Source organism: Carassius carassius, chromosome 10, assembly GCF_963082965.1.
Source record: "Carassius carassius chromosome 10, fCarCar2.1, whole genome shotgun sequence".
NCBI lineage: Eukaryota > Metazoa > Chordata > Actinopteri > Cypriniformes > Cyprinidae > Carassius > Carassius carassius.
In genome coordinates, this window is record NC_081764.1 from 9133439 (window position 1) to 9151086 (window position 17648).

At 37.9% G+C, this 17648-nt stretch overlaps 1 protein-coding gene and 1 pseudogene across 3 annotated transcripts; one reads left to right on the top strand and one right to left on the bottom strand.

Moving 5' to 3' along the window:
* The first annotated feature begins 99 nt into the window (after positions 1-99).
* LOC132152277 (solute carrier family 2, facilitated glucose transporter member 11-like) lies at positions 100-3926 on the top strand (annotated as a pseudogene).
* A 3093-nt stretch (positions 3927-7019) lies between these two features.
* LOC132151704 (POZ (BTB) and AT hook-containing zinc finger 1-like) lies at positions 7020-15522 on the bottom strand. Of its 3 annotated transcripts, XM_059560016.1 has the most exons (6): positions 14116-15522; positions 13958-14021; positions 12165-12336; positions 11675-11836; positions 9667-9876; positions 7020-8302 (listed from the first exon to the last, which is right to left on the bottom strand). In XM_059560016.1, the coding sequence occupies exons 1-6, from the start codon at positions 15285-15287 to the stop codon at positions 7839-7841; spliced, it is 2244 nt and encodes a 747-aa protein (XP_059415999.1). In that variant the 5' UTR covers positions 15288-15522; the 3' UTR covers positions 7020-7838. The 3 variants fall into 3 exon arrangements, with proteins under 3 accessions (XP_059415999.1, XP_059416000.1, XP_059416001.1); XM_059560017.1 differs by lacking the exon at positions 9667-9876 and having other exon boundaries at positions 14116-15520; XM_059560018.1 differs by lacking the exons at positions 9667-9876; positions 11675-11836 and having other exon boundaries at positions 14116-15517.
* Positions 15523-17648: the final 2126 nt, after the last annotated feature.

A 17648-nucleotide genomic window follows, 5' to 3' on the forward strand; every position in this document is an offset into this window, starting at 1 on the left:
CTATTTCAATTGTTGAGTTTACCTTTACTGTACTGTACTGTACTGTATATGTGGTGCACTCCCACAGGTAGTCTAGGCATATTACCGTACCTGGTTAAAATGGTTCCTCAAGACTGGATTGATTTGTTTGATCGTTCTTTGTGGTCTGCTGTTACAACACATAAGGGGAAGAACCCAAATGTCCAGGTCTTAGGGTAAGCATTTCCTTGTGTTACCTAAACTCATCTCTTTAAGCATTTTCTTAGTTGATCCAAAGTGTTAAATGCTAATTTATTTCAGAAGTCAACCATAAACCAAGCTTTTACCTATTCCTTAAATTTTTTATTTATGTAGTACTTATTTATTTATTTGCAATTCAACATCATAGTGCAAACTTCAAGAGGGCAAAAATATGATAATGTTATGCTGCCCCCTAATGGAATGAAGGGATATGGCCTAATATTATTACTCCTGTTCTACAGTATACTGCGATACCATAAATATTTCTCAAGTACATGTGATGATTGAATGTAAAACAACCTGAAAATTATTTGTATTAAAAAAATAAATAATAATATGTAAGTATTCTGTTTTACAGTACCTACAGTTATATTTATATTCTGATAGAGTTGAACTAGTTTAATATGATCTCATTTTTCTATTAAATGGACTTGGACTTGAAGTGGATACAGTGCCAATGTTTGTATGGAGCAATATAGTTTAATTCAACAGGTGTTTTATCTAGTCAAGAGGGTGGTTGGTTTTATTCTGAGGTTACTTATTGGCTGTTATACTTGTAGACGTGTGTCATAGTGTTGAACTCTTTTCTACGCACCTTTCTCAGAGCATTACTGCCTCATTTAATGGCGAGCACAAACTGACAACTACCTTCTCAATTCTTGGATTTAATCCTCTGGATTATTTTTCTCAAAGCAGTATTAGTACATATAAAGAAGACAGCATGACCACAAAGGGAAATTTTTTTTTATGTTTATGTCATATTGCAGTTGTTATTTTTCATTAGTCTGATTTTTGTTTTTAAATTAAATAAATAGCTGAAAAAAATAAGTTTCACTGTAAAGTCATATAAAATGCAACTAATAATGACATTTGAGTAAAATATTATAATATATATATATATATATATATATATATATATATATATATATATATATATATATTAAAATTAATTTGTTGACCACATCAAGGGACTTAAAATCCCTTTTATAGGTTCATACATAGCATCATACAGTATGTTGACACTTAGAAATTAAATGTTTAATAGTCATTTTATAATTTAATTTTATTTATTTTGTTGTGAAGTTGATTTGTTTGTTTTGTTGCCTAGAAGTGCATTAAATGCTTGTAAACATTATAGCTGATTTTTCTAAACAAAGTCATACATACACTTTGGTATTAATGGTGACCTCTACAGCTATTTGAGGATACAACCTGGCTATAATGAATGCATTGACTGTTGTAAGTGTTCCATTGGCTTTGTGTTTGTGAGCAAATGAGTAAAAATGTTTACATTTATGTCATATTAGTAGTCTCTTTGTCTGTTAAGGCCAATTGCCAGTTTTCTGTTCTGTGCTCGTTCCTGCAGGTCATTCAGAACTTTGTCAATGAGACATTTATGGAGCGATTGGGAATACAGTTGGGGGCTTATGAAATATATATATATACACTTTTAATGTGATAATCAGGTTTTTTTCCAGAATGTCAAAGCTGCTTTTGCACACAATGAAAGTAAACCATTCACTTCTTTTGCATATGAAAAAATACTCATATTGTGTTTCACAAAAGAAAGTAAAAATACATGTTTGGAATGACATGAAGGCAAGTAAATAATGGCAAAATGTATTTTTTTCTGTTTAATTATCTCATTGTCATCTATGATCTTTTGGAAATTTGCATGTAATTCTCAAACATGATTATATCCATTAATCATGTTTGTTCCAGAGCACTGCATCATCTGCGAGGCTGTGAGGTGCAGAGAGAAGAGCTGGATGAGATTCTGCAGAACGAAACTAAGGGAGAGCGTGCCAAACAGCCATAGGAGCTCTTCACTGACCGCAGCGTTGGCTGGCAGCACATCACTGTGGCAGTCCTGAGCAGTGCCATGCAACTGTGCAGTAATGACTCGGTGAGACCCTGCCTCTGTCCAGTCCTGTCATTATTTCCTGGATCTTAGGTGGAAATTCAAGTGTAACTGGATCACCGGTGCATTGCTTCATAAATTGAATGTTAACCTAAGAAGAACCTAAGAAGAAACCTAAGAAAGCCACATTTGAAAACCACATTTGAATCTTTTTCTGTAACTTAAATGAGGAAACTAAAACAGCAAATGACTTAGTGACTTGCAAAGCATAATGCTTTGATAAATCTCTCCTGTACTTAACACCTTTTTTGAAAATGACTCAAAATGCTTCAGAGGGATTTCAAGTGTTAGTCCTGGTGTGTGTTTTGCACACTCAGAAATCCAAAAGATTAAGGACCTTTTTCTTTCAATCCTCAGATTTACTTCTATGCATCAAATGTATTCCAACAAGCGGGTATATCTCCAGGACAGATTAAGTATGTGACCATTGGCACTGGGATGTGTGAATTCACCGCTTGCATTCTGTGTGTGAGTCTGCCATTCATCTGTTAACAATTGTGTAACTGTCTCAGAACAATACAGGCAATCCTTTGACCCACTTGCATGAGATGTGAGTAAATTAATGCACCCTGAATGCTAGGCTGATTTAGGCTAAATACAGAATAACTTCTGTTTGGAATGACATGGTTAAACATGAACTTTTAAATATGTGTGTGTCAGAACCCGTTGATAGAAAGGTTGGGTAGGAGGCTGATGTTGATGGGCGGCTATGTTCTCATGGCAGGATGGGCTGCCTGTGATCTTCACTGTGGCTCTTTCACTAGAGTTGTGTTTTATTCAGTGTTGTATTACCTCTTTTTCCCTTTACCAACACACACACACAGTCACACGGAAGGTTATGTACAAGCTAATGTCTAACCTAATGTCTAACCTCAAAGTGGACACATAATGTCCAGCTTTAACCTCATTGTCATCTGGAGTGTTCAGCTAAGGACATCATCTTTGGTTAACTATGACTTTTACTTATGGTTTTATGTTTTACCCAATAGAATATGGTTACCTGGATGCCTTACCTGAGCATGACTTGCATCTTCACCTACATTCTCACCTTTGGCATGGGACCAGGTAAATTACAACACCCTTATGTTATTTCATATTTATTTTAAAACTGTGTTCCTATTCTTACGGTAGCTGGCGTGACTGGAATCCTTCCAAAAGACATTTTTAACCCGATGACCCGTCCTGCCGCCTACATGCCTGCTGGCTCTCTAATGTGGATGAACCTCTTCATTACTGGGATGATCTTCCCTTTCCTTGTGGTGAGAACTTGTGGGGGAAAAAGTCCTATTTTCGAACATTAAGATAAATGCTATGTATTTTTTTGTGTGTTTAAATGATTTTTAGATGTTTTAACTGGAAATTTGACAAAATACCCATTAAGAATAGGATTTCTTTCTGAATGTCCTCTGTATGTGTTTTTTGCAGAACCGTTTAGGACAGTATTGGTTTGTGCCATTTGGGGCTGTGTGCCTCCTGACTGCTTCATATATTCAGATGGTTCTACCCGAAACCAAGGGAAAGACCCTATCCATGATCACTTAAGAGTTTTACAGACTCAACTACCATAGACAGGTGAAGATGGATCCAGAAGGAAAACAAGCTCAGTATCAACTAGGGGAAATCTTTCACTCCACTGCTTTATAGAGTGTTAACAATTCTCACCAACTAAATTAATATGTTTTAGAATAATGTCTTTAAAATGATGCCTTAATTGTTCTTCACCACACCAAGATTACATCTTGCCATGTTTCTTTGTACGTGCATTACTTGCTGATTAAATGTCATATTCTGCATTTAAAAAATATCGACTTGCTTTGTTACTTGATTCATCCATTAATCATGCATCACCATTTCACATTAATAAAAATATATATATATTGCTAACCATAGTCCTAACTGCTTAGAAATGAATGGAAGGAGGTGTTCTGTAGCTCCCTTTACCACGATTCCCATCAGAATAATTTTTATAGTTTTGTTAGTACATTTGAAACAGTAGATAGTTTAAGATAACACTTGTGTAAGTTGACTTTGGCAGGGTCATTCAGGGTGTGCAGTTATTACAATTCTGTTGAATGTTTCTCCTTAAGTTCAGTGAGACTCTGCTACACTCTTACAGTGGTGAACCCCTGAAGCTTTTCTAACAACAGAGAGCTTTAGTTCACAGTGAACACGTGATTCTGTCTAGTGTTTAGAATAGATTAACAAGGCTATTCTGCTAAATATGTTGCTTATTTCTGCATATATGGTCAACCCAACCTAAACTTCTGCCAACTTTGAAGGTACATACTGTTTTGGGTCACCAGTTACCCAGCTGACTCATTTAATGTAGTTTTGTACTGGACTGGGCTGTTTAAAAGCTACAGACATTCATGTGTTATCCTTATCACAGTTATTGATACTGAAGTTGTTAATTAAAAAAGAAAATTCTAATACAACAGACCAGTTGGTTTTTGGCTATAATGAAATGGGTTAGCTATTAAAATTAGGGTGAAGTGAGCAAAAGTAGAACACTTTTTGGTAAACCGTGTTAAATATTCTACATCTTTTTCAGGTAAAATGGGACACATTTTCAGCTAGTTGGTGCTTAGGTATTTGCTTATGATTGGACATTGTACAATTTTTTATAGAAATTCAAAATATAAAATTATTGCTTCATACCAATGGATCTATACTAGTGGATTGTGCTGCTGAAAGTGAATTCATATATAGTCTATTCATCATAGTAATCATCATAAATAATTAAAAAACTTCACCAGAATTGCAAATTTAAGGAAGTTAAACATGCTCTTCAACAGAGGTACAAAAAAAAAAATTAATCATTTAAATGGTTTATTTATTCATCCATTGCACCTCAGCCCTGGTTCACACTGCTGTTCTTTCAAGTTAAATATCCAACATTTCAAATCTTTCTGCATTTCCTGTACATTTTCTACTGCCCAGCTATTTAATACAAATGGAAACACTAAATAAGCAGTGCTGTACCGCATTATGCAATATTGCGAATAAATACATTGAGTATATGGGGTGTGGTTAGTTTATTTCAGAGACATATGTGGCTGGAATTTTTCATTGAAAACAATATGCATAAATAAATGTGGTTCATTAATGAAGCAGAAACCGCCAGTCACTGATGCCTTAAACCTTGAATCTGTGCTTTATAAATGTATTATTTCAAAAGTTACTAAGAATGGATTACCTCTTTTGGAATTGGTGTAAATGAAACAAGCCTTTGAGTTTCTTTATAATTTTGACTTTCAATCAGACAAGGAGCAGGAAACAGATTGGCTTTGGAATAGTCATCATGGCAGCACTCATGCAAAGATTTGTGCATGCATAAAGGTATGCACAATATTAGCAATAATGAAAAGCATAACTTTGGTTTTCTGCTACATTTTGGCCTTCTTACCACATCATCCTCACTTACTAATCTTATACATATAAAATGTATGTGTTATGATTGGATTTTTCACCAGTGAAGTATGAAATAATGAAAACCTACACTATTGTTTTCACAAAAGATTACTAGTCACATTTTGTACAAAAAAAAAAAACACTGAAAGAAAAAAAATCACAAGAAAGAAAATTCTCAAATACAATTTTATTTTATACCCATCTCTGTGCCAAATAGACAGAGACACAAAAAACAGTGTACAAAAACAAACATCAATAGAAAAGTATGCTTCTATCCAAATGTCCAAAAATTGATCAAGGTTGTGACAAACTGCAGAGAAACAACATTTTGTCAGAAAAAAAAGGTAGAATACCAAACAGACAAAAATTCTATGTGCATGTCTTTATACAAAAGTGTCAATGAAACTCTGTTTGTATATGGTTTTTATAAGATAGGTCCTTTAAATGACAGATTTTTCCTACCCATCGCTGTTCACAATCAGTACTGGGAAGGCACTTTGCAACATACAAATATACAAATACATAAGCAAGAAAACAAACAAACAAATGTCTCCAGTGATGTAATAAGCCAGAACACCATACAAGACAAATAACAACAGCAACAAAAATAACAGACCAATTCCCTACAACTTAAAATGTATAAATAAATAAGGGCTGCAAATATTCAAATCACACTTACTGGGCAGACAATGATTGTTACTATTAGAAGCATAAAATTGCAATCAATTAACAGATGTTATGAGCTGATATAAGCAATGATTAGTAAAATAAGCAAGCTGAAGCAAAAAAACCTGCAGGTTTTCCACTGCCCAGATCAGTCCGCTTCAGATTTTACGGCTGCGCATGAAAACATTAAGTCGAACAAGGACATATGGTAATAAAATAAAGATTTTTGTGTACATTGTCATCTATAGCTTCCATCTTAAGTGACCGCTTACATTCCAAATACATTTACTGTACACTATACTAATAACCTGCAGGGTAAAAGAAAAAGAAAAGAAACCAGCATTAACACTGCATTTAGAATAAGTCTAACACTAGATACACACTCAAATACTTGCATAATACAGACACAACAAAATGATGGATTTGTCAGTATCAACTTAAAATAATTCTTTTAAAATTTACTCTTCCAAGAAAAAAAAAAATCCATTCATTTAACAAGGCCAAGGAAAATATCTACATACAAGAACCCCGTTTACATAAAATGATATAATTGGCCATACATATATACATATTTGTTTTATATATATGAATGTTACATGTCATGTATAGTGACAAGACTTAAGTTAAGCAGGAATGTACTGAACCACTTAGAAAAACTCTTTTGATATATTAAAAAAAGATTACAAAGCCCTCTGTATATATTACATTCTAGAGATAAAGGACATTGGAGAGACTGCAGCATACATACGTGTACTCATACACACGTCATCATTCTCACGCTGTCCTCCTGTCGGCTGCATGATTCAAGAAAATAGCACGTCGCAACAAAACTCAATATATACCTTTTCGTAAAGGAGACTTGGACACCGGTATCAATAAGTTAATAAAATATATTCTTTGCTTCTTGCTATATCTTACAGTGAAACCTGAAATTGGTCCCTGTTGGACATTTGTCTCAAAACATAGAAACAAAGAAACACCACAAAAAAAAAAATTACAGAGATTACAGCCATTATCTGGCCTGAAGTTTTCAAGGATTTCAATTCATTTAAATATTTGTCAGAGTAATTCCTTCAGCAAAAGACTAAAACATTTATATGTTATGACTGGTTGCTGTAGGTTAAAGGTCATTGGACTACAACAGTTGCGTAAATGACTCAATGTTTTCTGATTGTGAAAACTTTTGTTTTGTTTAGATTTTGTTAAAATTGTAACACTTGCTATTGTTCTGCTTCTTGGTGAGGTAAGTCTGGGCACTGATAAACTAGAGGTAAATTCTAAAAAAGTTTGGGGGATCAGTTTGCCTTTTAAAGCAAACATCATCCTCAATCCACCATCTGGAAGCTGAGATACGCGTGTCAAAAAAAATAATAATATCAGGATAAACCAATGAAATTGAGGATTTGTCCAAAGTGGAATAAACAGATTAGCTGCTTCACACCAAGATGGCATCCATGACGGCAAAGTCAAAACATTAACAAACATTACAATAGTAAGAAATGCAAAAAAAAAAGTAGTCCACATATGGCGTCAAGAAGTATGAGACAACAGACTAAACTCGCAGTTTTCAAACGTTTGGTTATCCAAAAAGGTTATAAGAAATGTCTGTCTCTCAAAGGGGTCATTTCTCCCCTAAACCAATTCCACTGCTGCCCATCTCAGAGTCCACTAGTGAGGAGGCAAAGGCTGACTGGACGATCTGAAAACCAAAGGATTCAAGAAGTGACATATTCTGTTGGGGGGAAAAAGGCGAGCCGAGATCACCGAGACCGGACCCGGCTGCAGCGCGTTTCTTATGAACCCGGTGATGGTGCTTGTTGAGGTAAGACTTTGTGCGGAAAGTCTGGCCGCAGTCGCTGCAGGCAAACTTCTTTTCTTGGTCTATTTTTTGGATGTTTTTGGATCCCCCCGGCGAGGTCACTGCATCCTCAGCTTGGCCATTGAAGATGAAAGATGTCACCTCCATTTCTTCTCCCTCAACTTTCTGTTCAGCTTTGAGGTCCGTTCCATTGGAAAGGTCCCCGAAAACTGCATCCGATCCATCAGAATCCTGATGGGGGCATTTCCCAGCATTCTCCTGCCCGTCTGAGGTAAACACGGAGTGGGGAAGGGGATATCAGGGAAGGAGGGGGACAGAGATATATAGGAAGAGAGAAGGAGCCTCACATTTAGCAACGTATCTAAAAATTAAATTATTTCCTTTATACTTCTAATTTTTTTTTTGCTGTTATACTTGGGTTAAGAAAGAGAAATTGCATCTTTAATTAAGGGAAACTGCATTCTATTGTGTACAGCACCTAAAGGAAATATAATTCTGATTCAGATTATTCAGTCCACTGAGTACCTCTAGGCTCTAGAGCAGTGGCACTTAACTTTAGTTTGGAAACAAAAATGACAAATTACTTTTTTCATAATTTCTGCCATTATTTACTCACCCTCAAGTTGTTCTAAACCTGTATGAATTTCTTCCTTCCATGGAACACCATAGAAGATTTTCTGAAGAAATCTGGGAACCGAACAACATTGGAGCCTATTGATTTATAGTGTATGGATAAGAGAAAAAAATAAAAAAATTTATTCTATGTTCAAAAAAGAAAAAAATCCAGTTTTGGAACAACATGGGGGTGAGTAAATTATGACAATTTTCGTTTTTAAGTATAACTTCTTAGACTTCTTCGGTACAAAGTAGACACTTTCCCCATACTAATCAACCACCATGAAAATTAATACCCAATTCTTTAAAATTCTTTAGTGCTTTTTTTCCACATGTATAGCTGCCAACAACAAAGTGACACTTCAGGGCATGAGACCAAAGATCATTTCTGATTGGCTTAGAAGCACCTTATTAGGGAAAAATGAGAACTTTTGCTACAACACTGTCATTAAAGAGTCACATTGAATCTCTATGAGCAACATGTTGAGTACCAATGGTCTAGAGTTCCATGCTCTTTAGATTCGATACGATTCGATTCAACTTTATTGTCATTGCACATGTAAGGTACAAGGCAACGAAATTCAGTTAGCATCTAACCAGAAATGCAATAAGCAGTAAGTACAGGATATACAGTGTCTACAATAAGGACATCAGTGTCTTTAACTCTATTCCACTATTTTGTACTCAAACAAATATATATAATTTAAGCTCCAGCTGGCTACAGGGCATTTTATGGCCCCTTGAAACTATTATTAAATACAATCCAGTTCTTCCAAAGTATAAACTACGAAAAACAAAAGAGGTCAGATGTGGGTACTGTTAACGCAAACGGATGAAAATCAAGCAGCATTGAGAACCACCAGACAAAAGCATGAGCAAAATGCCCACGAGCCAATTATTATGTAAGAACTTAAGTGCTTAGCCGATATTTGTGCAAAACTTATTAGTTACAGCATCCAGACAACCTCAGTTCTTTGGCTCACCACATTGCCACCCTCCAAACAGCCGTACTGACCTGTAAGAGGTCCATGAAGTGGAAACCCTGGTGCTCCAGAAGAGCGGCACTCCCAGAAATAGGGAGTTGGACCTGGCTTGCCCAGAAGCAACTCAGGCTGCAGGCCCAGGGCCGGAGGGACAGGCTGGGGTAGAACTGGCCCAGTTAGCCCCCGAAAAGACCCCTCGGTCTCTGGAAAGGTAACCAGGAGCCGGCGACTGGTGCAAAGGTCTACACCGCCAGTAACCGCCCCAAGAGGTAAGAGATATGGATAAAGGAACAGACAGAGAGGCCAAAGGGGACAATTCGCAGTCAATACAGTCAGATGACCACTAGCTTCACATCAGTTCAGAAACCATCAGAAATTGTGAAAATTGTTTGTTCAAAGCTAAAATTACAAAAATAACTTTTAAATAAATGAATCTTTTTCTTTCATTACATGCCAAGCCAGCAGCTCGATGATACTGTTGGAATGATATTGTAATGGCAATTCTGTACTGATGTAAAGTTAATGCTGCCTTTCTGCATTACGTTTTGCCTACTAACTCACTTGAAACAAGAAAAACATTTCATTTGAATAATTCTTGGCATCCCCATTACTAAGAAATCATGGAAATATTCTAGAACACTTAGTCCTTTAGAAGAAGAAAAAAAGCGGTCTCCAAAATGTTTCCCATCATGTTCAATAAAGACATTCCCAATCACAAGCTGCTGGATTCTATGGCAATAATTTTTTGAAAAAGGTCCATTAAATCCACAGAAACAATGTACAGCGTGTACATGTGCACTTATGTGGACATGCATGAATGATTGATCAAAAATGCTTTCATTATGCCAGCACTTGATGGAGATGATAGTAAGCCACACAGAATGGGACACATGGCCATGCTAAATTGGTCAGCAGCAATGTAAGTGACTAGCAGACAAAGCTGATTGATAGGGCTGCAACTATTATTTAACTCATGTCTTAAATCAACTGTATCTCTAAATTCATCTTATTTAAATCACGACCACTGAAGATACTTTAAAGTAATAGTTCACCCAAACTGAAAATGAAAGTTGTAGATGAGTTTGTCCATTGGAACAGATCTGGAGAAACTTGCTCACCAATGGATCGTCTGTAGTGAATGGGTGCCATCAGAATTAGAGCCCAAACAGCTAATAAAAACATCAAAATAATTCATAAGTAATCCAGAGTAACCATTATAACAGATTATAGATTTGCATTTTGGCCAGAGGTAATGGTTTAAAGTTAAAAAAGATTTTTTTTTTCTTCACTAGATGTTAACTGATGGACTGGGGTCATGTGGATCAGTTGTGGAATATTAAGATGCTTTTAACAGCTGTTTGGACTCATTCTCATTCTGATGGCAGCCATTCACTGCAGAGGATTCATTAGTGAGCAAGTAAGGTAAAGCTACATTTCTCCAGAACTGTTCCAATGAAAAAACAAACTCATCTACATCTTGGCCTAAGGGTGAATACATTTCCAGCAAATTTCCATTTTTGGGTGAACAATTCCTTTAAATGTGAAACGTGTCCTTTTATTTGAATAACGTTCTTAGAATTTAAATCTGGCAGCTGTATATTATAATCATAAACCCTAAAGTTTACAAAATTACAACTCTACATATGCAATACTTCATCAGTTATACAAAGGTATCATTACAATTGCCCATTTTGGTATCCATTTTGCACATATCTACTATCTGAGCTAAAGAAATTCATGCTAGCTTTCCTCTTAAGAAGTGAAACACAACCCATACTTTCAGCAACAAATATCCTTTCTCATCCACTGAGAGAAAAGTCCTGAAAGATGGTGTGATATCGAGGAGAACAGCCAAATTCTAAACAACATAACCCTGATTCCCTGCACATTATGCTGCATTAAATGAAAGATGTGCAGCGCTACAACCTGTATATGCGGGTGAGTTTCTGTGCAAGCAGATGCAGCATCTGATTAGCAGCAGTGATAAAGACAGCAAGTGAGCGAGCAACAATTTGACGCTGTGGGGAGAGGCTTGCTTGCCTTCCACTGCGCACTGGCGTCCTGAGTGGTAGGGGGCGCCGTTGTGCATCTGTGGTCTGTTGGTGCGAGGTTCAGGGAACTGATGTGCTGCAGAGGAAGGGAGCATGGACGAGCTGTGGTGCGTTTTTATGTGCACCTTTAAGTAGGATGCAGTAGAAAAACCTGAGACCATCGGAAGAACAAGTAGGAAAAACAAATAAAAACAATAAAACAAAAAAGCAGAACAATACTCAGTCTTATTAATCAGAGGTTTATTCTATGACAAAGTACATGCCACGAACCTTTTCAGTACTACTATTTAAAACTTGAGCCTTTTTTCCCTTAGACAGTTTACTGCATTGAGCCTAAACTAACTTATTAAGGATGGTGTCATTGGCAATAAAAACATGGATCATTAGCTGCGTATTTCGTATAAATTCACAGCACATGTTCTGCTGTCTATATAATCTTTTGAAACATTAGTTAATTAAAATGCATGTTTGACCAGTACCTTTGTTGCATATTCCACAGTAGTTATGAGGTCCTTCACTGTGTTTTTTCAAGTGGTCGGTCATGTAGGCAGCCCGGAGGAATTTTCCACACACTTGACATGGTATCTTGTCTTCATGGCATGCCAGGTGTGACCTCAGGCGATCTCGTGTTGCAAAGGATGCATTGCAAATCTGAGACATTTCAAGATATGGTTTAGAATATTTAAATTCCAATCTTCTACATAGAATGAATGTGAATGAGGACCTGGGCTGTCAAAACAACATCCGAAACAATAAAAAGGCATCATTAAAGGATCATCCCATCCTAAAAGTGGTCAATATGACTTGTGTGCTACATATTGCAAATATTTTGGAGCCAAATTATATTATAGCTTTGAGTGAAGAACCAACAAAAAATTGTATATCACCATGTATTAAAAATTCAAATTTTTTCTATAGAATATTGCAGTGTTTATTAAAAAATTATCTGTCTTTTGTGAAAATTATCACTTTCTGATCTATCTGGTTTGTGAATGAGTCATTTTTTGCATCTTAATTCACCAATTTATACTATCCCCTAAAAGTATATGCTTTTCTGTTAAGAAAAAGTACATACGTTTGAGTGTGAAACAGAAGAGTAGAATAGTTTTGGGAAATACTTTTAATAGACCACTCTGTCACATAGTTACTTGCATCCTCTCACTGTAATCTTAAAACGTCCTCATATGTACACACTACACATTTTAGTTCATTTCATTTATGTACGAGGGTATACCTTTGGAATACTAATTTCAACATACTACGATTTGGAATGGAGCATGAGAATTACGTAGGACGCAGTGAGAGCAGCAGATTTGTGAACTGCAGCAACTGATTAATTAAATAGATTCAAAAAGCAATTAATTAAATTAACTGGGAAAAAAAAACAGTTTGCTCTTGTGCCAAGAATTTAAGTGAAAAACAATTAAAATTCAGGGGGCAGTTGCATATAGTGCTTGGAGTAGTCTTAAGTCATCTAACATTTTCTGCAAGACATAAAAAAAAATAAAACATTAAAGGCACAATATGTAATTTTTCTGCTTTAAAAATAGCAGAAATCACTATATCTATGTTATAGATGTACAACTACATTCTCGCCTGAAATACTTTTACAATTAAATTTCATGACACAATAACAGTAATATTTTGAAAATGTTGATCCGAATAAATGGTGGTTGAACAACCAATGCTGCGTGAACTCAACCAATCAGGATGTTTAGCGCCCAAGTCCCACCCCCGAAAGTTCCAGAACTTTGAAAAAGTACTACCTCGCCAGCAGAGACTTTCTAAAGGGGCATTTTTTTTTACCCGGAACTTTATTTAGTTCCTGGTTCCTGCGGTGGAAACACACAGAGTACCAGGCCAAAGTCCCTAGTTCCTGGGTAAAGTTCCCACGGTGGAAACGCGGCATTGGATACCTACTAGTAAATCAAAGTAGTTCCCAAAGTAGTTCCCAAGTTCCCTCCTTTCAGGGAACTGATATTACATCCATAACCGGAGACGTTCTTAAGATACTGTCTGAAGATACTGGCTATGTTTATGCATCTGGTCCCAAGTCTGTTTCTCACACAAAGCTTCATATGGCTTCATAATTTGTATGGACCATGTTTATAGTACTTTATGGTGGTTTTTGTCATTTTGGAGTATGACAGTCCTCTGTCACTTTCAATATATATAAACAATTACCTGGTAAATGATTCCAGAAATTCACTTTCTGAAAGAAAGTCATACACATTTAAAACAACACAAGTACATAAAGCTGAGTATTTTTCACCTGACATTTGTGAGGTCTCTCTGTGGTGTGAACCTGCTTAATATGTCCATTCAGATGGTCTGGCCTACAAAAACATCACACAAACAATTTATGATGACACAAACACATAAACGAATGCTCTATTTGTAATAAATGCATCTATAAATGACTGCACTCACCTGGAGAATCCTTTACCGCAGCTTTGACAGACATACGGTTTACCCACCGAGCCGTCGTGAGACCGCACGTGGTAAGACATCCTATCCTTGCGTTTGAAGCGCAGCCCGCACACCGGACACGCGTACGGTTTCTCGCCCGAATGTGACAGTTTGTGCCGGTTGAGGTGGTAGACGTCTCGGAAGACCTTCCCGCACAGATCACACGCGACGTGTCGTCTCGTCCTCTCGCGTTTACGGTTGTCCGCGGGCAGATCGTTTTCCTGAAACTTCGACTGGGGATGAGAGACCATCGTCGGGCCGTCCACAGCGACCAGCTCCACTCCCGTGCTCACCCCGCCAGTGAACGTCCCGTGCTGCATCTCGTGGTTTCTCAACTGGACGTCTTCTGGAAACACCTTACCACAAACCCCGCACGAGAAAATGCCCTCATTTTCGCTTTGAGCCATGCTGTTATTGTAAGTGATCGGCTCTGTTGTGGGCTCTTTTTTGGGTCTCCCTCTAGCTCGCTTGGCGCCGTCGCTGTTGGGAAACTCCAACGGGGAATCCGCTAAGCGATCGGCGGCTGGTGCTCCGGTAGCGGCCGCCTGCGATCGGTTACTAGGCTGCGTCGGATCGGCACTGTCACTGTCATTATTGTCGGTAAACACAGCGCCGTTGGACACGCTCCCGTTGGACATGTCCACGGGCAGGGGGTATGACAGCTGCTCCGCGGCCCTGAACAGGCTGTGCTCGCCTCCTCGGGAAGGAGGCACGAGGATCTGCACGTTGGACTGTTTGATGACCTCCTGACAGATCTCGATGACGGATCGCATGAGCAGAAACTTCGCCGCGGTCATGAGCTCCGGGAAGCACTCCAGACGCACCACGATCTTAGACGTGTACGCGAAGTCCAAGATGTCTCGGAAAACTTTGGGGCTGATCGTGTGCATCTCCAGCTCCTTGCCCTGGCCGTCGTCTTCCGTTTGACAGCTGAACACCGACTCAAAATACTCGCTGCACGCCGCCAACACCGCCTTGTGCGCGGGGAAGCTCTCCTCTCCGACGCGCAAGATAACATCACAAAACCTGCCTCCATCTTTTCTCTGGCTGTTGAGATTGTGTAGCATCTCGGCGCTGTGTTTGCTCACCTGGTACGTGTAGGAGGAATTCCACGGCTGTTCGGTCCTCTCCATGCCGCCTTTATTTAACAACCGAGCCTAACGCATACGACGGAAGAGGTAGACAAAGGCAAACGAACGGCAAACACCCAATAAACAGAAGTACTCAGCAGCGACCACCACTCCTCGCCTTTTTAGCATTTAACATGTTAGCAGGGGGAAAAATGGCAGCCCCCCAGCTTCCTGTGAACTTTGACCTTTGCTTAAAGGGAGGGGGGTGTCGTTTGCGTTTAATATTTTCTCTTTTAACAATGTTCAATCCAAAGATAAGGCGCGGATACTAGTCCCACATCGAAATTTAAGTTTCGTGTCCGTCTTCCTGGTTCGCAGCGTTATGAATTCACATCCTTGTTTTCCAGTGAGCCCCCTCCCTCAAATGTACGCCAGACACTGAATACATGACAGCAGACCCTTTCTCTACACCGTAACATATTTAGGAAATATACGGTAAACGAGAACGAAATTAAAGTGAACAGTCAAAACTCTTGAAATGACACAGTAGCCTAGACCAGCGGTTCTCAATTGCAGTCCTCGCGCCCCACTGCTCTGCACATTTTGAACGTTTCTCTTAGCGCTTTAGACATTTGTTCTATTCGAACATAAGTGCCCTGCGAAGTGGTCATCACAGGATATTCAGTCATGATTCCAGTTCAAAGCGAACGTAGCTATATGTTCCAATCAAAGTGCATTGAAGTGTGCAAGACGTGAATTTAAATTGTATTGATTTACAGAGGTATATAATGTCACAGTTGTCCATGTTTAAAGACGCTGCACAGCACAAATCAGTGAATGAATGTTTCGATGTGAGGTAAACTTCAACAGATTTCCCCTGCTCAGAGAGTAGGGAGCAATGAACAATTGAAAAACAGTTCATGCACGGAGTTCATTTCTAACGAGCTGATTATCTGAATCAGGTGTGTTAACAAAGAGAAACGTGCAAAATATGCAGAGCAGTGGGGCGCGAGGACTGGAATTGAGAACCGCTGGCCTAGACAGACAGCTGCTCTCCTGAACTGATAGTGTACTTTTCAATCACAAAGACACAGACAATAAACTAAGATAGTTGTTGAAGACTGTACTCTGGCTTGCAGTGTGTCTGGATGCTGTATTGTTTGTAATTGTGGTAATCAGATGTACAAATACTTTAGGGATATACTTTTTTTTTTTTTTTTTTTTAAATCAAATATAGTTACATAATGCAATTTTAAATATATATATATATATATTCCCCTATTTACTCATCCGTTTTTTATTATCGGTCTTGTCACTGTCAAGATTGTGTTGTGGATGCTTCCGTCACAAAAACAAATATCACCCTGGTTTCACACCAAAATATTTATTTACTGTTTTTGAGCTCATTGTCTTTCTTGGGTGGCAAATCCAAATTTCCATTTATATATAAAAAAGTTCAACTTAAACTTTCTTACTCATAATTGCAATCAATTTAGCCTCTAGGACTTTGTTTTGCCTTCATATTAATTTTGTGTTGTACTTTCATGTAGTTTTTCTGCTTTTGAGCTTTTTTAGTTTGTTTAAGTTCATGCATTATCCAGTGTGCTTGGGTTTGTAAAAAGCCCGATACAACACAGAACAATACTGTGCAGAGCAAAGTTCGGTAAAGGGAGTATAGCTTGGACATGCATGGGTAACACTAGAACAGACTCTAATTTATGGACCAAAGACACCGGATACATGCAAAGCGATGAAATTCTACAACATTTTTGCTACAGCAGTTTTGGCACTTTGAAAATACACTTGGCAAGAATAGACTAAGATGACTGTGTAATTACACTGGAATATGAATGAACTGTAGCCTAAAAGCAAATGACACTGCAATATAGCTACAGCCATTCCATGCAGAAGACTTGTTCCTCAATCAACCATTTTTTTAATTTAAGACCTTGAAATCAATGAGTCAAATACAGTTTTATGTGAATGATTTTTTTTATTAAATTTTTCTTATATTTATTAACTATTTGTGCTACCTAAATTAATAGCAAATTACTTAATTGTCAACCCCTGCCACCCTAAAACAAATGTGATTCAGAGCAGTGCTTCTCATAAGGTGACTAAGAAGACTGGCTGGAGGAAGGAAAAAAAAAGGGGGGGGGGGGGGGGGCAAAGGCACAACTAGCATTCACTTCTTGGGGTGAAAGAATGTCCCCTCTTGCAGAACAATCTGGCTTCAATACTCCAAGTTTCAAGGGCATGCATCTCTGGATCAGGGACGCATTAAAACACTACACACGAACATCTCCTTTCCAACAAATCAGCAATACTGCCCATTCCCACCCAGATCAACCCTAGATGGGAAACATGGAACACTGCAGATAGTGTGACTGGACAAAGAAAAAGTAACTTTGCAGTTTCTCATTA